Below are 21350 nucleotides of genomic sequence, written 5' to 3' on the forward strand. Positions count from 1 at the left end.
CCAAGGCGGTTTGGTCACAACAGAGTCATTAAAACAGAGGCTGGGCTTTGGAGTTTGGGCTGGAATGAGAATAAAACAAGATTTTTGCTGAGACTCTTGTTAGCTCTGATCTCAAAGGAAATAGTCTTCATTTTTCCTAGCGGATTTTTTCGTCCAAACTCCACGCAATTTAATATCTGAATGGTCAAAAAATAGCTTTCCAAGCTCCAGCTATTTTTTCCCCCTTTTCAGTTTTCTGTTGCAAAAGAAAACCCAAACATTCCTGCTCTGACTGCCCCACGCTGTTGCTTCCAGCCCTGTTTTTCAGCTTCCCCCTGGAACTGAGGGAGCCCTCGGGTATTTGGGGGGAGGCTTTGGGGGAGGTTGATGCACCCCACAACGCCACACTGGGGTCCAGCTTTCCCTTTTAAATTCATTAAATTAGGGCAGAACGTTGGATTCCGTGCAGGTGGCCCATGTAAAAATATCCTCATTATAAAAACATCAGCCTTATAAAAATACCACCCATAGAATAATGCAAATAATAATATTAGCCGTATAAAAAGAATGAATATATAAAAATCGCACCCCTCTGGCCCTCAGGTGCTGGGCACATTAACACTTAAATTCTCATCAGGATTTTAGGTGCTGTGGTCCCCCCTGGCACTGGGGGGACACATCCTCATCCCCTCCACGGGCACCTGCACCAAATCCCATGGATTTCACGGATCCAGTGCATGTCAGTACAAAAAACCCCTTTTTATTTGTCCTCTTTTTCCACCCTTTCCTTCTCCTTCTCTCTTCCCACTGCAGCTCTGAGCGAGAAAAGCAAGGATCCGTTTGGAACAGAGAGTTCCTGTAAATAACAGCTACACCTCGGGGTGTTTCCTCTCCCAGTAGCTGTGAAGAAAAGGCAGCAAAGTCTCGGGTTTTCCTTGGAACACATTCCCGCTGGCCAGGGCTGTGGAGCCGGGTGCGAGCATTTATTGTGGTTTGGTTTGGGCTTTTCCTAATTTTTTTTTTTTTTTTTTAATTTCCCCCCCCCCACCTCTTTCCACGCAAACGCCGCTGTGAGCTGTGCTCAGGAGATGCTGCAGGGGGGAGGCAGAGATTTGGGAATGGCCCCGGGCTCATGAATAATTCTGGCTCTGAATTCCCCCGGCTCCTCGGGAGCCCCGGCCCGCTGCGCCTTGGCACCGGATCCTATTGTGGGCTGGGATATTTTTATTTTTGCCTTTCAGCTGTCATTTGGGTTCTGGAGGCGAGCGCTGAGTGCTGAGGGGTCTGGGCTCGCACCGTTCGGGTCCTGCTGGATTTGTGCGGAGCTTTTGGGGCTCGGGACGGCGCTGACAGGAGGAGGGCAGGGAGGGGATGCGGGGCTGGGATGCAGCTCCAGGGCTGGCCCTGGGCACGGGGAGCGCTCCAGACCCCTCCGGGGGGTTTAAATGGGTTTTTAGGGAGCGCTCTAGACCCTTCTAGGGGGTTTAAATGGGTTTTTAGGGAGCGCTCTAGACCCCTCCGAGGGGTTTAAATGGGTTTTTAGGGAGCGCTCTAGACCCTTCTGGGGGGTTTAAATGGGTTTTTAGGGAGCGCTCTAGACCCTTCTGAGGGAGTTAAATGGGTTTTTTAGGGAGCTCAGGTCCTCCCACCCCATCCCATCCCTGCCTGCCCTGCCCTGGACCCCCTTGTGGTGCCAAACTGGGGCCAAGAGCAGCCCCCAAACATCGGATCCGGTACCGGGGTGCTCTGAATGAGCCGAAAATCAGAGCCTGGAGAAAGAAGAGCGGGAGGAACCTTCCTGTGCAAGAGCAGGAGGAGCCCAGGGACCCTCCCCGGTACCGGGACGGGGAAGGAGCAGCAGGAGGAGCCCCCCTGGCCCGGGCACGGTCCCCGGTGAGAAGTGACAGGCGGGAGGCAGCGGGGCCACTGTAACCATTCGTTTATTGTTCCTCATGGCATTGACACGATAATGACACGGCCACGGGCAGCGGAGCAGAAATGAGCCCATCCCAGAAAAGCAGAGCTGTCCCCCGAGCCGTGGCTCTGTCCCCAGGGCAGCCAGAGCCGGGACACTCCTGCAGCCACAGCTTCCCCGATGGCTTCTCCAGGAGCAGAGCCTCCTCTTCCTCTTCCTCTCCCCCTCCCCACCTCCCCCCTCCCCAGTGACAAGTGCTACAGGTTAAAAATTGGGCTACATATTAAATATAGGGCGTTGCCTTCAAGTAGGGCCGGGGTATTACACAAATAACCACATTTTTTTGGTATCACTAGCATATATTTTTTTTTTAATGTCCATCATAAGACACCATTAAAAAACCCAACAACTTCAGCCTTCTTTATCTACAAAGATCTCTGATCTCATCTCCTTAGTCTGGTGTTATTTTACCCTGCACGTAACAAGTATTAGAAGCATTATTAAGAATCGTATCCTTCAACACATTTAAGAATTATATTATTATAACAAATAAGACCAAAAATTAGATTTTATAGTTAAATATTCTGTGAGCCAGACAAAGGGGCTTTACTGTACAAGCGATTGTGCATTTTTTTTTTAAAAAAAGCAAATTATAGTGCAAAGCAAAAACATTGGCCTGTCTCATGACCATTTGCATACAACAGAGGTGCATCTATTTACACCTTCACATGACAATATGTCACAAAAACAACATCGCTGCCATTCTTTTTATTATTTTCTCTTTCAAAACTCGCTACAAACAGTCTTAAATTAACCTAACAACTACGAATGCCTTGTTTCCTTTGTGCTTTCAACCAGTGGGATGGGATGACAAATGCAGAAAGGCATCAGAACTCAGGACAGGCTGCCCTGTCCAGCTCCAGAACCGGCCAGCGCCGGCGCTAAGGCAAGTGGAGGTTGCAGTTTTGCTGGGGTAAGGCGTTTTATTAAAAAAAAAATATTATTATTATTATTAATATTATTATTATTGAAAAGAGTTGTTCTTCGTTGCTTGTGGAACTCGGAGTGGTCATGGCAGCTCTCCAGGGCAGCCAGGAGCTGTGGTAGTGCAATCGCAGCGCTCTGTGCTGAGGGGGAGCGGCTGCCAGCTGGGAGCTGGGGACAGGTGACAAGGCTGGGACGGTGTGGCTGAGGCACAGGGGCCACCAGGGCGGCTCTGGGGGCTCCGTTTCCTTCTGTTCGTGGGAGAAATGGGAAAAGCAAGGCGCGGTTACTGGTGGCACTGGGGCTGTGCAGGGCGGTGGGTACTGCAGTGATGGATCCCCAGGAATCCGCCTGTGCCCCCCCAGCCCTGCGAGCACGAGGAATCCCCAATCCAGCCCCAATTCCCGTGCCAGCAGAGGGCACAGCTGGCCTGCAGGAGGTGACAAACCCTGTGCTGTGCATCAGAGCCACCCTGAGCTGGCCCTGGAGGAGCCCACAGCCCCCTGCAGCCGCCTCCCACCGTGGCCCTGCGTGGTTGCAATCTTTTTGGGGGTCAGCTCTGAGGGTGTGTGGTGCTTGTTCCTGAAAATGCCACCTGGAGTGCCCCCTGTTCACCTTGTTCCTTTACAGTGAAATCCCCATGCTCCAGGGGTCACCTGGAGGGGAGGGACAGGAGGGTGAGGGGATGGAAAAGGCTGCACAGCATCAGCTCACAACATTCCCACCACCAGGAGTGCAAACTGCTCCTTCCTGCAGATCTCAGAGCTTTCAGGATGAACTGACACGTGTGAGTCAAAACAAGAAATTGTGTTAATCCTCTCTGGGTGAGAAGATGGGGAAGGACCAGAACAGAATGATGATGCTTTGCCACCAGCTGGGAGTGTGGCCACTCGGAGGGGACGGAAGGAACACCTGGAGAACGGTGGCAAGGCCGTGCCAAAGGCTCCTGAGCCCCTTGGAAGTGCATCCCAAACGTCTCAGATTGTCCTGAACGCCGCCTTCGCTTCAGCCACCGTCACTGAGGTTTGCTAAGGGGAGCAAAGAGCTGAATGGTGAGGTCAGGACAAGAGAGCAAACAAACAAAACAAAACATCTCTGTAAAAAGTACATCTCGTGTGTAAACATGGAGGGGAGGGGTCAGCCAGGCCCGGGGTCAGCCACGTTACTGATTGACAGACGACGACAGCGACAGCAAAATGAACAATACAACTTCTGCCGTCAACAAATAATAACAACAATCACATCACAGCTCTTGTTCACGTGGCTGACCGAGCCCCAGTGCCCCTGGCTGTGCTGCACACCCCACTGCTCTTTGGTGCTCAGGGACCCTTCACCAGCGGGGAGGGAAGGACAGGAGGCAATGGGGTTTTTTTCTTTTTTTTTTTCTCCTTTTTTTTTTTTTTTTAAGTTCAGTCCTCCAGCACTGGCAGAGACATGGCTCGGATGACTCCTGGGTGTTTTCTCTTCTCTGAACCATTTTGCAGAGGAAAGGTGAGATTCTCCTCACTTCTGAATGCTTTGTGTGGGGAAGAGGTGCGAGTGAGATGAACGAGAAGTGTTCTGCAAGTACCAAACATCTGATTCCACACGTCCTTGGGGTTTTTTTTTCCCTATGTACAATCCACATACCTAAAACACACGGGAGGAACCACATCAAGCGACACATTCAAGCCTCGTGGGCGTTCACCTTGAAATGCAACGAAGGTCTCGGTCCATCTTCGCTTGATGTTTGCATGCAGAGGATCCTTTGCGTTTTGGAAGACTTTTTGCTTTACCTTTTCCTTTGGCGGCTCCCAAAAGGACTCAAAGGCATCGCTGCCCAAGCCGAGCTCCTCCTCAGTAGGGTCTCCAGACTGACTCATCCATCCTGCCCGTGGTGCTCATGGCCGTGGGGGAATTGCTGTGGCTGCCGTCCGCGTCCACGCCGTCGCTCTGCGCTCCCAGCCCGGCGTTCATCAGGTTGTTCCCCGCCGAGGCGCTCGTGCACGACGACAGCATGCGGGTGGGCGAGCGCTCGCCCCCGGCCACCATGGAGAACTGGTAGGAGCCCGAGGACGTCCCGTAGTACAAGTGGTAGGGAGAGGGGTTAGCCTGGAAAGGGCCGCTCTGGTTCTGCGTGGAGCTGGGGTAGGGGGGCGGCAGGTAGGTGTGGTGGAAGCGGGTGGTGGTGGGCATGCTGGTCATGCTGATGCCCCCGATGCCCGTGGCCGAGGGCGTGGCGGTGTAGGGGAAGGCGGCGGACATGGCACCGGGGTAATGCATCCGCGGGTCGGAGAAACGCGTCTCGGTCAGCGCCGGCAGCGCCGGGAAGGAGCGCTCGAACTGCCGCGGGTCCGAGAAGGGGCTCAGCTCCGACGTGCCTGAGGAAAACGGCGTGGTTAGAGCAGCAGAGGGGAAAGTGTGGGCACGCTGGTAGAGATCTAGGAAAATTACAGCCAAGAAAATCATTCCCAGGCTACAGTTTCTCCTGTTTGTCTCAGCTCCGCTAGGGAGACTTTCTCCCAAAATGATAAAATTGGTCAAAATAGAATAAAATTAATAACATTAGATTAACACCTGGTGCTGACCATAGGACTCATTCTAAAGTACTGTCCCTGAGGCGTTTTCTCAATTATCCAAGGAGCTACTGTCTTGTCTTAGCTCTATGGACAACACTATAAGGACGGATTGTGCTCTAATAAAATACCTTCTTTTCCCAAGGATGTCAGTGTGTGTACTGCTGTCATTGCTCTCTTTCTATAATTCAGTAACCACAGAAAGCACCTCTTGAAAAGAGCTGAGGGACTTAAATAAAAATCCCAAATCCGTTTTGTTTAAGTTGCTCCCATTTCCTGTCCTAAAATTTGTTGTTTCCTATCCAAGAAGGGACGTGGCTAAGCTGACTTCTCTTAGGGGTCTATTCATCTCGGGCAGATTAAAGCAGCACACCCCATAAACACAGAAAAAAGATGTTTAGCCATGACATCAGCTGTGTAGTAAATAAATGGAGGCAGGCCCCAGACGGCCGGGCCTGGGATCATCCATCCCTGCTGTATACACACACACACACACACGGAGACAGGCAGGAAAAGCTGGAGCCCAGACCAGCCTGCTAAGCCTTCTTGTGGGTGGCCTGTTCGTGCTGATACCATCAGGGGATGGAGCTGATAAACACACAGCTGAAAACTCCCAAGCCAGGAGCCACAGTATCCCTCTGCTTGAGTTCTCTGTGTATTTTTCTCCTTCCAAGAGGATAAGGAGAGTGAGAAATTCAGGCTCTGTGCTTAGGGGGAAGGGAGGCTCGTGGTGGGATTGGATAATGGAGCCCCCCAGGCCTTTTCCTGGAGGGTCTGAGCCCAAAGGGGGTCGCAGCCAGCTTGGAACTGGAAAGGAACCTTGGCTTTGGATCCCCTCCTCCTGCAGGAAGCCCAGGTTAGAGGTGGGAATCTGCAGCAGAAGCTCCTCTGAGGAGCTGAAGGCATTCCTGTGGCTCTCTCGGCTGTCCCAAGGCTGAGACAGAGCCCAGGAACCTCTGACCTTGGTGCATCAAAGCAGAGAGAAATGAGGTTTGCTCTCCAAGGAGAGAGTTGAAACCCCTGTCCTTCACACCTCCTCAATTTTCCTCTTGTTAAAAGCAGGGCCTTTCTCCTTTGCTGGTGGGATGCCATCCAGCCTCAAAAGTGACTTTTTTTGGTGACATCATCTGGATTTTGTATCCCCCAGAGCAAGAAACTGTGAGGTGAGTATGCTAAACATGCCTGTAGGTCTTGGAGATGCAAACACACATCCAGAGGATTGTGTGGCTGCTCTGCACGCACAGGGACGTGTGTTTCAGATCTATTTATTCCAATGAAGCATTTTTAACTTCTCAGGGCTGGCATTCCAGGCCCTGAAGCATTTCCCCAGGAGAAAACACTTGATTCAATCCCTTCCAGCCACCTAGTGACACGGGCACGCTCTGGAGGAGCAGGTATGGAGGGGATTTGATGTGAACCTCCCTCTTCTGATCCCAGGTGAGTCTTTCAGCAGGAGAAGGGGAGGATCCTCCCTCCCTTCCTCCCTCCCCTGCAGCCTTTTTGCGGGCACCCAGCAGCGCCTGCCTTCCCACGCAGGCTCCACGGAGGGGAAAGGCGGGGGAGCACCTGGTTTGTGAACGTGGCTGTGGCTTTGGGGCCGAGATAAGAGAGGAGCAACTCAAAGCTGTCCCGAACCGCACTGCTCTGCACACACCCGGAGCTGCAAAGCATCCCTGCTCCGTGCTGGGCTGGCTGGAAAAAAACCACAGAGGTGGGGAGAAAAAAAAAATAAAAAATCCCAGCCTGATTTCAGAGCCTGGCAGGACACGCAGGGATCCATCCCAAAGCACTGGGAGATGAGGTTTGGAGAGCAGCTCTGTGAGAAGCAGCCTGACCATGGTCTCAGTGCTGGTAGAAATCCAGCAGCAGCATCACAGTTTAGGATTGGGACAATTGTTCAAACCTGCTCTAAACTAAAAATCCAAAACAGCACCAGGAGCTCGCACCAGTGACCCACTGGGGCCTGGCCTGGGCCGTGGCATTTCCCAGGGCTGAAAGAAATAATAAAAAACTGAATAAACCGGGCTGCAACCCACAAAAAAAAAACTCTTCTAAATTTGTCATCTCTTCAGAACGGCAAAAGGTTTTGTTACTTAGAATTTTTGTGCTAAAAAGTGCTTTGCCTGTTAAATAAACAGGGTTTTTTCCCCTGCTTCTCTCCGAGAAAATATTTCCTCGAACCAGTTAAGATCTGCTAAAATCTGTTTCCTATAGAAACCCCATTCAAAAATTTTCTCCCAAATTTACCCTAAACCAGAACAACTCGGCAGCCCTGCAGTGAGAAAAAGCAGCCTCCAAACCCCCCAAAAAACCCAGATTTCTGCTCACAGCCTTCCCAGTGCTCACACCGTGCTCCTTCATTACTTTTCACAGCTCCATAAATAATATTCCATAAAATGCAAATAGAAATCCAACCTGAGCGCTCAGGGCACATTTCCCTTTTCCTCTATAACACGCTCACAGAGGTTTGTTTTTTTTTTTGTTGTTTTTTTTTTTTGGAGGCTACATTTTGTTGGCCTGAACTTGCACCGTTTGGCAGTGGGTCCCTGCTATTAATTTAGAGCACGTAAGAGTGTTAATTACGGGCTCTGTATGTGTGACAGCGAGGCTGTGGGGTCTGGAGACACTCGGGTGGGCACAGAGGGAGCTCTGCCAGGCTCTGAACCCCTGCAGGGCTGCGATTTGTAAATGTGGATTTTTCAAAAAGCGAAACCCTCGGTGCCAGCCCCTCAAATGGAATCCAGCACAGCCATGAGGCGTCCGAGCGCCCGCGACCAGCTCGCTTTCACCTCCGCCGCCTTTAGGCTCTAAGTCTGGCCCAGAATAAAGCTCCAGCTTTCCCTGACCAGTCTCAGGTTACAAATAAACCCCAAAAACCACTAAAAAAAAAAAAAAAAAAAAAAAACCAAAATACCAAACCCGCGGTGGGCCCGCCTGAGGCGGCCTCGGGCCCGCCGCCGGCAGGGGGCGCCCTCCGCGCCGCGGGAAAGAGGCGGGAAAGAGGCGGGAGGAGGCGGCCGGCAGAGGGGGCCGGGGCCTCGCCATCGCCTCAGGGCCGGCCCTCAGGGCTCTCGGTGTGTCCTGTGTCCCTCACCTCGGAGTTCTCCTCTGTCCTGTGTCTCTCACCTTGGAATTCTCCTCTGTCCTGTGTTTATCACCTCGGAGCTCCCCTCTGTCCCGTGTCCTTCGCCTCAGCGCTGCCCCTCCATCTTGGTCCTCGCCTCAGGGCAGCCCCTCCATCTTGGTCCTTCCCTCAGGGCTTTTCTCTATCCTGTGCCCTTCACCTCAGGGTTTCCCCTCTATCCTGGCTCCATCACCTCAGGGTTTCCCCTCCATCCCATCTCCTTCGCCTCGGGGTTTCCTCTCCATCTTGGTCCTCGCCTCAAGGTTTCCTCTCCATCTTGGCCCTCGCCTCAAGGTTTCCTCTCCATGCCATCTCCTTCACTTCAGGGCTGCCCCTCCATCCTGGCTGCCTGAAATCAGAACCACACAGCCCCTGCCCTGCATCCGAGGAAATCTCCACTGAAACAACCCCAGCGAGATCCAAATAAAACATGGCCATTAACGCCCTCCATAACCACCTAACTCAGCAGCAAGGACCCCCTGTCACAGCCAGGATCAAACAGCAACCTGGAGCGAGCAGCTGCTGAGCAAAGCCAGGGAAACAAGGAGTGGGTGAAGCTTCACCCTCAGACCTCGCATTCCCTTGGGAATCACAGCTGAAAACGGGCTTTAAAAACCCCGTCTTGCTGCCCCCTTCCCCGGCACATCTCGCACACATCTGCTCCGTAGTGCTGCCTCCGAGGATTTACTACGGTTTTCCCTCGCTTACTCGCCGTCCAGCCCCCATTTGCTTTTTTGGACCCTGGCAATCCGAGCTTGAGTACTTCAGTTGTCCAGTTGCCAATCAAAATATTTGAAGGAAATGTTTATTTTCTTCTCGAAATCACACCAGCTGCTGCACTAACTGAATAAGCCCATTTAGCTGTAAGAATTTAACCATTGTAAGAGTGAATTGAGTCCCCCAACTACTCCAAAATCTGACCCAATCTATCAGCGGAAATGTCAATGTTTTGGATGGGAGTTTGGGGAAGTGTGGAATGTGTATTAAATAAAAGCCATGTAAAGGTCAAAGCCCTGATTAGTAATGCCACTGTCTCCTCCTTAGGGCTGAGCTGCCCCTGGGACCACAGAGGCCGGGACACACCCCATGATTTAATTGTGCAGCTGCAATTTGCACCTTTTGAGGACCCCCAAGTCCCCCCCCAAACACGTGGAGCCGCATAGAAACACGCTTTGAAAGCTGCTCAGCCCCTTTCCAGATAAAACAACAGCGCTGCAGTGACACAGCAGCTCTCTCCCCACCTCGGACACAATACAGGTCTTTCCTGGGGTGGGTGGCCAGGAGATAAATGCAGGGAGATGCCCCTGATGGGAGCCAAACCTCGGCTGGCTCATGGTGGCAAGGGCTGGCCGTGAGGTGGGGAGGGCTGGTTGGTGAGGTTGCCAACCACAGAGGTTTCTCTGGGTGTGTTCAGCCACCTCCCTTCAGACCACATTGGGTTTGGGAGCTGCCTGGGATGGAGTGGAACTGGTCCCTGCACCCTGGCAGGGTCAGGGCCGGTGGATCTGCTCTGAGGTCCCTGGAAGCATTTGAGGAGATGAGGCAATGGACCCTGCGGATGGTTTCAGGGATTGATGTGCATCCAGAGGAGCAGTGGGTGCTGCCACTACCTCCTGACCCAGGAACACATCTGCTCTGCCTGGAGGGAAGGAAGGGCAGCAAAAGCAACGTCAGGAGCTCTTCAGTGCTGCAGTGGTACCCAGACAACCAGCTCACCCCGGACACGTGGCAGAGCACAGCACCAGGGCCTGCTGTGCAGCAGGATCATCATTATCAGATTGTCTGGGGCCAGGCAGAGACGTGTGGAACCTGAGCAGCTCCTCAGCACCCAGATACCACCTGGTCCCCACCTCAGACATGTGGGGAGCACGCAGTGGCTGATGAACCATCAGCAATAAACCTGAGCTTGTGTGGATGTTACACAATAAATACTCACAGTGTGTGAGACACGCAGAGAGTAAAGGGAATTTTAAGGGAACTTGATAGTGTGGCACTCTCCAAGTGTATAAAATAGAAAATATCTTCAGCCTGGCCATAGATCACTGTTCTAATTCTATGCATATGTGTGCCTTGCAAAACTGTCATGAAAAATCTACCCCAGGGGAAAAAGCCCTCCTTTCCTGTCTTACTGCACAATGATTGACGACAATGTAAACACTAACGATACTTTGTGCTTCTGTATATAACACACCAGCACGTGTGTGACGAGTGGGGACAGATATTCACACTCTGGATACACCTCTGGATGTTTTTTCTCTGCTCATTTCCGCCACTCTTAGACCTCCAAGCCATCTTTGAGCATTTTTCTGATCTTTGTCCCTCTCCGCTTCCTTCCCCTGATGGCAATAACTCCATGTGGGAGCACAGAGATGGCCAGGAGAAGGAGAGAATCTCCATGGGAAGGTGCACGAGATGCATCTGATCTGTGAAAGGCCCAGCTCATCTCTAGAGAAGGCGCCGCTCTCCTCCCCACCCACGCGTGCAGGCACGCTCTCACGCCTCTGTCACGTATGTTAACAAGTTCATTTGTTTCCAAGTCAGAGCCAACTAAAAAAGAAAACGGCCCCTTCCTCCCAGCCCACGTAAAATAGAGCAAAATATATTTTGGGGGAGGAGGGGAGGTGTTGAAAAAAAAAAAGAAAAAAAGGAGGAGGGTGTGAACAGCATCCGTTGTTACACGCCCATGGAGCACTGCTCTGTATCTGATAGAACCAGCTCACAAACTGGGTGCACGGACTTCCTCTGCACAGTCTGACAAAAAAATGCAAACCCCAAACCAAAACACAACACCACACAGGTCCTTATCACAGCATCGCCAGGCACCACCTCAACACTGCCAAGCACGTTTGCTGCTCAGTTTTGTGATTCTCCCCGAAGAGCGTGTGCTGCCGTGCACACACACACACACGCGGCCCCAAACCCACCCTGCCGAGCAGCACAAACCCAGCTCCTGGGTCCTCTCCCACCCCAAATACACCAGGCAACAGCAGGGCAGGGAAATTCCCCGGTGTTCCCAGCTCGGTGAATCATGCACCGCATTTCAACCTCCTCTGCAAACCCTTCCAGGTCCACTGGGATGCTCCAACTCTCTAGATCCTTCTGCTCCTAATTCCAGTGTGGATTTATGCAGAACCAGTCCAGCCCCATGTCCAGTGTCCTCCAGAGCTTACATGAGCTCCTCTGCCTCGCCGTGCTCACCCCCTCGATGTATTTACACAGAGCAATCAGCTCCGCTCGCCGCCTGCCCTTTGCTAGACTAAACAAGCGCAGCTTCCGGCACAGCCTGGCTCATCCCAGAGCCCTCTGCCCGCATCCCCCTGCCCGGCACATCCCGCAGTCCCCGCTAATGAATAACGGTGCTAATTGGGTGGGCTGAGCGGGGATGGCAGGCGCTCCCCTCCGCCCTGCCTGCGCCTCGCTCTTTACCTGTTATTCAAAGGGTATTAAAACAAATTAACAAGCCCCGACTACATAAAAGGAAGCTGCTGGATTTACAACCCAGCCTGCAGCTAGACCACCTTGCCTGCCGAGCAGGTTTGGGCCAGGCCACGTGTGCCATGGGAATCCCACTGCGGATGGCACGGGGGGCTCCAGTGCCACCCGGGCTGGGGGCTGCCCACGCCGCACTGCAGATCCCAGCACGCTGCAAAATCCCGTGTTAAAGGCAGGATGGCACCCCTGGGGCAAATTCCGGGGGAATCCTTGCCGTTCTGTAGGGATGCAGCACCCGGAGCTGTGGCTGGGGGTTGGCCACACGTCCATGGCACAAACGCAGCCTGGACTCTGTCCTGGGGTAAACTCCTACCCAGCACTGCTCTGTGGTTCACCTGTGACTGTTCCGTGCCAAATTCACTGGAGGGGCATCACAAACGTAAAGGAGAGGGGCAGAAGAGCAGTTTAAAGATAGACACAGAAGCCTGAGAGCAGGCAGGAAACCCATCTCGAGCGTGTTCCTTCCTTTGAGGCTGAAGCTGAATCCCACAATATGTTTTCTTCCCACTAATGCTTGCCTAGCTTCCTTTGGAAACAATTTAGTCTCTGCCCGTGGTAGAATGTTTTTATCCATTAAGAAACGGATATTTTAAAGAAACCATAAGTCAATCTGGACAGGGATTAGGAAGCAGCAATTCAGTGTATTTGCTGGGCCCATAATTCAGGACTTAACCTCAGAGCAGCCACGTTGCATTTCGGAAACAATAGGGGCACTTGCTGCCTATGCCAAGAGTCTTCTTAAAAGTAATGTAATACTTTAAAAATGTATATTTAAAAAGAAAAGGAGAAAGACTTTACTTTAAAGGCGTACGATGAAGCATTCTGCTGATGATAAAAATGTTGCGCTGACCTGAAGTAATGGATTGAGAATGAAGCTGAGCAAATTCCAGATCAGGAGATCTGGGGCTCTTCACCAATGAACACAGAGGCTCCCAAAAACCATTCAGCAGGCACTAGGGCTAGGAGAGGCTTGCAAAAGGACTTGACATTAATGTCCTCCCTGTGAAATCCCTGTTCTCGCTGTGAAAGGGAGTTTGGCTTCTCTGGAGCAAAACCAAGGGCGTGCAGGGGGGCATGAAGTGCATCAATCCAAACAGCTCGCTCTGGTACCGAGGAGATCCAATCTAAAATCCCTCTGCAATTGTCCTGGTGAGCACAAGGCTCCTCCATGCTGCTGGACAAAGCACACAATTGCTTTTGAGTGGTTGAAGATGTTTCCACCACAGACCTCAAGCGTGGGCGGTCCTGCTCTGCTGTGCTGGGAACAAAACTGCTCAGCCTGAGCTGCTGCTGAAACGCGGGCAAGGGAGGACCCAGAGATTTGGGGCTGCTGTGTCTCTCCCTAAACCAGAGGGCCCTGAGAAGCAGCTGAAGGCAGGCAGCACAAGTCCCTTCAACATTTTGCTTCGCTTCTGAGAGCTACTTGATTTTTTTTTTAAGCTGAAAGGCAAAACTCGACCGAAGCAGGCACGCAAGGCTCTGGCTTCGCGTGCCCCGTAATAAGGAACCATTTCAAGCCATCCTAATGACAGCTTGGTGTCTCACTGCGGGGATGGCAGAGCTGGGATTGCAAACACTCACATTTTCCAGACCTCTCTGGAGAAGCATTGGGCCAAATCCTCCACAGAGGCTCTGCTCAGTTGAAGCCAGGGAAGCAGAGCTGGATGGTGATGGGGGTTTGTCTGTGTGTCCTGCCCAGCACTGGGCCAGATTCCCATCACAGCCACAGGGGGTGAACCCAGAGTTACCCAATTCACCCCCAGAGCAGCACAAGTGGAATGAGATCTGCTGTGTGCAGGGTTGCCAGTGTGCATCCCATCTGGGGACAGGCATGGGAAGGGATCAAGTCTCTGCCCATCTGAGTGGGGCAAGGCAAGGCCAGAGGCACTGAAATACCCTGAACTGGAGAGAGAAGGATCCGACCTGCCCAGCCTCTCTCCTCCCGTGTTTCCTGGCATGCCCTTCAGAATCCATCGGCTTTCTCTTACCGGGAGGCTTTTGGTTTGAGACCATCTAACCTCAGGATGATCATTTTACATGGGGGCTATTTATAACCTCCAGGGGCTGCTTTACTGAAAGCCTCTGCGAGTGGCTGAGGGCCAGACCCTTCTCCCACTCCCAGCACTGTCCTTGCTGTGATCTCCACCACGGCCACAGCTTTCCTTCCTAGGGAGGAGAGATTGGACTGGGCCAGATCAAAAACAAAATAACACCAATTCTCCCAAAGACAAACACGGTCTCTGACTGCCTAAAAACCCAAACTCCACGTGCCGTGTTCAGGGATTTGAGGTGCTGGGATCCCCCCACAGTGGCTGAGGCTGTTCCTGAGCATCCCAGCTCCCAGCCTGCTTTTGCCAGGAGCAGATTAGGAAGTTTGTGCAAACTGCTTTGTCAGCAGAACAGAGAGGCCAAGCACACCCAGCACACGAGAGAGAGCTGGGCACTGGTGGAGGGAAAAACCTCCCTGTCCCACTCTTAAATCCCTGCACAGGGATGCCAAAAACATCAACCTTAGGGGCACCCCATGAAAGATAACGGGGGTGGATGAACCTCAGCCTGCCCCATGGCCCCTCCCTGCTGGTATCTCATTCTGCTTCCCACTAATCGGCCTCTCCTGCTTGCTACCCAAGAACGTGCCAAGTTGTGAGAATTACAGGCCTGTTAACTCCTGTGTTATTCTTGGCACGGGCCGGGCTCCACTTGCTCGGGTAAAAATTATGATCTTTGTGAATAAGCCGTGTGTGTGCGAGAGAAAGAGGGGTTTTTAAAATGATGGTTATGATTGGTCATAGCCAGAGCTGTGTCAAAAGGACAGGGCTGAGATGAAAATTACTGAGCTGGTCCTGCTCTGAGTTCCTCTGCTAGGAACCCACAGTGATTTTAAGACGGTTCCTCCAGCTCGGGAACGAGGGAGCCAAGAGCAGAGCGTGCACAAACCGCCTTTTGCAGCATTCCTGGGACTTCGGATTCACTCCACAGGAATGATTTCAGAGGCTAATTTTGTGTGTCTCCACTCCTGCTGTCACTTGACATTTGGGAATTTGGCAGGGGCGGTAGCTTGTGGCCAGCTCCATTTTTTTTCTCGTTGAATTTGTGTCATCACCTGATTCTTCGCTCCAAACGACGCTCTTTGGGTTTCTGGCACTGCAGGGGGCTGTGCTAATTTAAAATACAAATCTTTTTTCTTCCCCCAAGAATCTCTTTCTTTATGATGCGGCCAATGGGACAAGCCTGGAAAACTCTTTCTCTCTCTCTTGCTTTTTCAAAAAAAACCCAAATGATAATCCTACACAAAACGCCCGTGTTCTTCTCATAAGCCCTGCTAATATCAATGAAAATTCCAAGCGTGGAGATTTGCATTTCAATGAGAAATAAATTAAATTTTCTCTGTAATTTTGGGTTGGGAGGAGCGGCGCAGCTCTTACAGTTCAGGTAACATTTTCAAACATGTCTTTACACCCAAAACCCCCTCTTTGCCAAGGACACCGAGGCTTTCAAACAACCATATCCCTCCTGAAAACACAGCACGAGGGTTTTGGGAGCTTTTTCTATGAAACTTCCCCAGAAGGGCTACTTCTTACCAAAAATACAGACAGATTAAATGCTATTCCTTGAAGCCCTGTTAGTATCTCTGCTGATTTCTGAAGGAAAGGAACCAGTGAGACTAAAAGTGCACGGAAAAGCAGCACAGAAAAGGACAGAACGATCTCTAAATTCATCCTGGCAGCACCTGCCTGTGCAGAAGGATGGAAGCAGCACAGCAGCTGAGATATTTTTATATCTTTTGCTTCGTTTGGGACTGAAATCCCGGGATTAGCAGCCTGATCTCTCTCAGGTAACTGCAGTGGCAATTCCTGCCCCTGTCCTGGCAGCAAGCTGCGGATTCCTGGGGAACGCCCAGGGACTCGGGCGCTCTTTGCCGCTGGCAGATGTGGGGAGAGCAAAGTTCTGTGTGTGTGTGTGTGTGTGTGTGTGCCCGTGCAGGTGTGCATCTGTGTGAGGAATTATGCTGGAGCTGGGTGAGGGATCACCACACTTGGCAGCCACACAATGATAAGGAACTGTTGGGATTAGCATGGAAAGCACGGAACCCTCCCTGGCTGCTGCACAGCCACAGCCTGCCTTCATGGCAGGGGAGCTGCTGCTTTCAAAGGTGCTGCTCTCACCTCCATCACACTCCTGCTGCTCAGCTCAGCCTCAAACCCCAGATCTGATGGTGCAAAGAGTGACTTAATGGGTGCAAAAATCCACACAAACCCCTCCCTGGCACCTCAACCAGTGGGGAGCTGGGCTCCAACCCTGAAATCCCATCCAGAGGGTTGCTCCCACTCATGCTCCCAGCCATGCCAGGAACAGGAGGGTTCAGGGTGACACTGGGACCCCCAGGAGGTTTACCTTGGATTGGAGTTTGAGCCTGGGAGCCGAAGTGGCTCGGGGTGCTGAGGGATCCACGGGGGTTGGGAGTTGTCGGGGTGACTCTCATGGACTGGCGCAGCCGTTCCAGCTCTCCATAGCGGTCGGGGAAGGGCTTGGCTTGGTCTTCCAGCTTTTGTCTGTGCCCTGGAACATGATAAAAGAGTCTGGTATCTGATCAGCTCCCCTTTGGCTGCAGCAGCTCCCTTTGGTTACACAGGGAGCCAGCACACCTCTGTCTCTGTGGTTTGCTGTCACTTGCACATAATGGAGAATGGGTGCCAGCCCCGCAGAGAGCAGCTCCTGGGGCAGACGGACACAGAGTGACCCCCGGGGGAGGCTCCAGATCATCCAGAAAGTCTCCAGGAGCTGGATCAGGATGCCCCTGAGTGACCAGAGTGACCAGCCCCCACCAGGCCTCACTGACTCTAAACACAGAGGGGACACTCGTACAAGGCAGGAGAAACCATGTCCTGGCAAAGTGGGGACTGGGGAACCAGCAAACATTGAATTTTAAGTGTTTTCTACAGCTTTTGCTCATTGCAGGAAGAACAAACTCTCGTCTTACTCCAGCCCCCTCCCAGCTGTGCCCACCCAGCTCGGTCAGAGCCGAGTGGGGCTGGAGGAGGCACAGGAGGGATGGGATCAGCCCTCGCTGGTGCCACACCTCGGCCACCTCACTTTGCTTCTCTCTGTTCCTCTTTCCTCGCCTTAAAACGGGCAGACTAATCACCCACCTCCCCCAGGCAGGGCAGCAGCTAATGAGCCTTCATAAAGCACTCCCAGCTCCTTAGGTAGCAGCTGCTGGCACAGGGCAATAATTATTAAATTTATGCTAATTGTCCCGAGGCGAGAGGAGCATGAAACGCACTCGATACCTAACTTTCACATTTTACTGTATTAATCATCGCCGAACAGCTTCGCTCTCTCTGGACCGGATTCCATCTCAGTTACACCCGCACAAAGCTGGAGGGGCTCCAGAGGAGCCTCGGTTTTCCATCAGTGCGGGGTTCTGCCCTTGCCTTCTCCTTGTTCTGGCCCTGCCCCAGCCGGGCTGCCCCTCAGCTCTCTGCACCTGCCACGGAGAGGGACCGTGCCCAGGTGGCACCGCCTGATCCCGGGCACAAATCCCAGCGCTCGGGGGCACGGGAGATGTGCGGGCACGCCGGCACAGAGGCTGGGAAGAAACCTTTCTGCAGCACTTCAGAGAGCTGGGCCTTATCAGATCCTGCAGCCCGACATCCACCGAGCCAAGCTCAGCTCTTGGTGGCTTTTAAAGAAGAAAAGGAAAGCAAAATAGTTTAAAAGGTGATAAACGCAAGCAGCTCTCGGCAGCGCTCCCCCCTGCTCTCCCCCCTCACATCTGCACAGCTCTGTGAGCGCCGTGTCAGTTCAGAGCAGTCACAGAAAGTCCCCACACTTCCCCCTCTTTAAATCCAACCTCTGCTGTCTGCTGATCTCCCCCTTGCTTGGCTCGGGCTGTGAAGTCGCTGCATGGCTGGGATGGGAGGGAAGCACATCGGCTCCAGAGGGGAATTCACACTCCCAGCTGAGCCCCAGGGGTGTCCCACCAGCAAACCCCTCCCAGCCACAGGTTCTGAGGGGCTTTGAGCCCCCTCTGCTCTCTCCACATCCAGGCGAGCCCCACCATCCCCTCCAAGCTCTGTAAGCCCCAGACTTCCAGAGATGTGAGAGTCCAAAGCGAGGGAAAACATGCTGGCACCAGAGAGGAAAACTTGGGGAGGACGAACCCAGCAGAAAGCAAAAACCCGGTGGTATTTTGAAAATGTATTTTCCCTGCTGTGTGAAGCAAACCAAGGAAACCTCAAAGCAAGACCATAAAGGATCTCTTATCTCTGTGTGTCCCCAGACCTTAGGCACCTCTGCATTATCCAGAGCTGTGAGCAGAATCTGTCACATGGTGCTTTCTCCAGGGGAAAAGTGTGTGCACTGATGTGCCTTGCTTTAGCCCACATTTTATTATTTCACTATACATTTAAGCCCAGAAGAAGAAAAATAGGGTTATATTTCACCTTTGCCCAGCTTTTTTTGGGCAGAGCTTCGCAGGAAAGCCAAAAGCACTTCAAAGACCAAGCTCCCCAGAAATCTAATGAAAATTAAATTCCCTTCCTCTATCTCAGCACAAACCCTATCCTGTGGTGGTATCTGGCATGTGACGGGGAAAATCCTGAAGAAATATATCAAGTGATCTCTATGCTGATAATGTTTTTAAAGATTATTCAGCCGTGCAGCCCCACCAAGGGCTTCATGTGGCCGTGTCATGCTGCACTGTGGTTGCTCTGGTGCCTGCACTGTCTGAATGTGGGCACAGCCCCGTGGGCTTTGCCAGCCTGGAGCAAACACCTTCCTGAAGGGGCTGGTTTGTGGGGAGACCCAGCAATTCCCAGCAAAAACCCCCTCCAAACCCCTGAAAAGAAAGTGGAAAACTTGATGGGAATATAAACCAAGGCAAACGCAGGGGTGGGGGGGGTCAGGGCTCTTCCCAGCTCTCCCAGACCCTCTCCAGTCTGGATCCCACCTTGTCCCCATGTGTGGGACCTGGCAGCCCCAAACGCTGTGGAACAAGGCAGAGAACGAGTTAAAAACCACCAGCTTGGCCCGGCAGCCCTCTTTAGCTCAGGCTGTCTCCCCAGGACTTCCTGCCGCTTGTCACTTCGGGCTGGGGACGTCAGACTTTGTCACGCAAGAGAGAATCGCTGTTAATGGGTTTCTTTCATCAGAACAACCTGAGCTTTTTAATTTCTGCAGCGGTTGGCTTCATTAAAAGCCCTTCCCCATCTGCCCACAGCTGTCACAGAGAGGAAACCAGTGAACAATAGCTCATACCTTAGAGAACAGGAAGGTGGTTTCTACCTTCACCCAAGCCCTGACTCAAAGCCTCCCGAAGCCAGTGGGCGGAATTTTCACTCGACTTCAAACGGCCCCAGCCCTCATCCCAAGAAATCTGTCTGAGAAGCCTTAATCACCCCAATCAGAGAATTTCGGGGCACAAAAGGCACTGTTGGGGTTGGGGATTCTGCACTGCATTTCCAGCTGGGCCAGCACTGGCTTGCAGGTCAATATTTATGGAAACAGCAGAGCCCAGCACGATCAAATGGTGGCAGCTCCTGACCTTGGGCACTCCTTGTCAGGGTTTTAACGCTGGGTTGGGTTTCAGGATCGGTGAACTCCAGTATTGAACATGACATGATGTAAACATTGACAGATCACCTACAATCCTGATGTAATAACAAGATCTGTATCAGCATATCAAACAAACGATCCCATTGAACACTTCCCAGCTGGAAGAGCCGACGTGAATTTGACACTTTAGGCCAGTAATAAGAAGCATACTGGAAGTTTTGGGTGTTTCCTTGGAATGCAGACAGCGAAACAGTGTGTGCCACACGAGCCCAGGCCCTCAGAGCTATGATTTAAAGACATGCTTTCTGCATTAAAATATTTCAGAGACCAAACAGAGCCTGCTCTTCCTTCTAAGAGTGTGCAACCTGATGTGGCTTCCCAAGCTGGGACTGGGATGGGGTTTCCAGGCCGTGGAGGGGGAGTTCCAAAAAGCAGCTGATTTCCTCAGATTACTGAGATGCAGAGTATAAAGTCAATCAAAGGCAGAAAGGAGCTCCAGGAACTTCATGGCTGGAGCGACACCGAAATCCCCGAGCTGAGAGATTTGATTCAAAGCAACACTCGGGGGTGAGCGGGAGCCCCAGTTCCCTGATTTCTCTGCAGATGGAGTTGGATGAGAGCTGAGGAGCTGCACAGCCTCCCCCCAGGCCTGCTGGGCTCAGAGCTGGGTGTCAGCTCAGCCCCAGCCCCGTGCTGCCGGCACAGCAGATGTTGGGAAGTGGCCGGGCCCTCCCTGGGAGCCTGGCTGCGGAATGCTGGCGGCAAGCTGGAGCGGAGGAAACGCCGAGGGACGTTCCTGAGCACACACACACACACAAACACACACACACACACACAAACACAAACACACGCTGCAGATCATTGCCTCAGCTCCAGACACGAGGAGATGAGAGCCAGCAGAGGGTGGCACGGGCTGGCACAGCAGCTTGAGCCACACTCAGCCCCCCTGGCATTCCACCATCCTCCAAATATTCCCAGCCTAAGTCCAGGGCTGAGCCAAGCTCACCAGCAGCAGTCCCTGCACACAAAGCCATGGCTCAGTCTCTACACGTCAGAGAGAAGGGACCACAAGAAAGGAATCAGCAGTGGATAAAGCTCAATGTGCAAAACACCTTTCAAATCCCTCCTGTAGTCCTCGAAATAGGTACTTCAGAGAGACACGCCAGTCCTCTGCAGAGGCTGCAATTTTTTTTCCCAGTCTGAGTCTGGGCTAGACTATCAAGTCCCAGCATGTGCTCCAGAAAGAAGCCACATGTGAAACTCCTGTGTTATGGGAACAGCAGGGCTGTCCCTTGCAGCAGATCTGGGCTGGTTTCATCTTTGCACACCTCTAACACCAGGCAGGAACATCCCTCAGAACGTTCCCTGCAATGCCACCTCCAGCTCTAGACCTGGCCAGCCAAGGAGAATTCATTGGAGCCCCTCTGCCGGGGAAGGAGCTGGAAGGGACTCAAAGTGACGCAGGATGACGGAGGTGCCCTCCGAGCCCCAACCCCGCCGCGAAAATCAGAGCCCAGGAGTTCACAGGAGGGAGCAGGAGGGAAACGCTGCTCCCGAACAAAGTCAGGCACAGATAACTCATTATTCACATGTTTGAAGTTGGCCTGCTTACGCCATTTGGAAGGAGAATCAGTCACGGCCGGGCTTTGCTTTGGTTTCCTCTGGCTTTCGTGAGACACTGCTGCTACTGTCTTTCTGCAGCTCGGGGAGAAAGGGGAGTGTGGCGCAATGCTCGCATGTCCTG

At 52.5% G+C, this 21350-nt stretch overlaps 1 protein-coding gene across 1 annotated transcript in view; it reads right to left on the reverse strand.

The window, feature by feature from the left end:
- Positions 1 to 2404: 2404 nt before the first annotated feature.
- The window catches only part of RUNX3 (RUNX family transcription factor 3), a 34175-nt gene continuing 15229 nt past the window's right edge, over positions 2405 to 21350 (reverse strand). Inside the window, exons 4-5 of the mRNA XM_014885573.2 lie at positions 16445 to 16609; positions 2405 to 5238 (exon numbers count right to left, since the gene is read on the reverse strand). Of these exons, the coding sequence (XP_014741059.1) occupies positions 4715 to 5238; positions 16445 to 16609 (689 nt within the window). The 3' untranslated portion in view covers positions 2405 to 4714. The remainder of the gene's footprint in view (positions 5239 to 16444; positions 16610 to 21350) is intronic.

The sequence above is a fragment of the Sturnus vulgaris genome, chromosome 24 (assembly GCF_052056855.1).
Source record: "Sturnus vulgaris isolate bStuVul1 chromosome 24, bStuVul1.hap1, whole genome shotgun sequence".
Lineage (NCBI taxonomy): Eukaryota > Metazoa > Chordata > Aves > Passeriformes > Sturnidae > Sturnus > Sturnus vulgaris.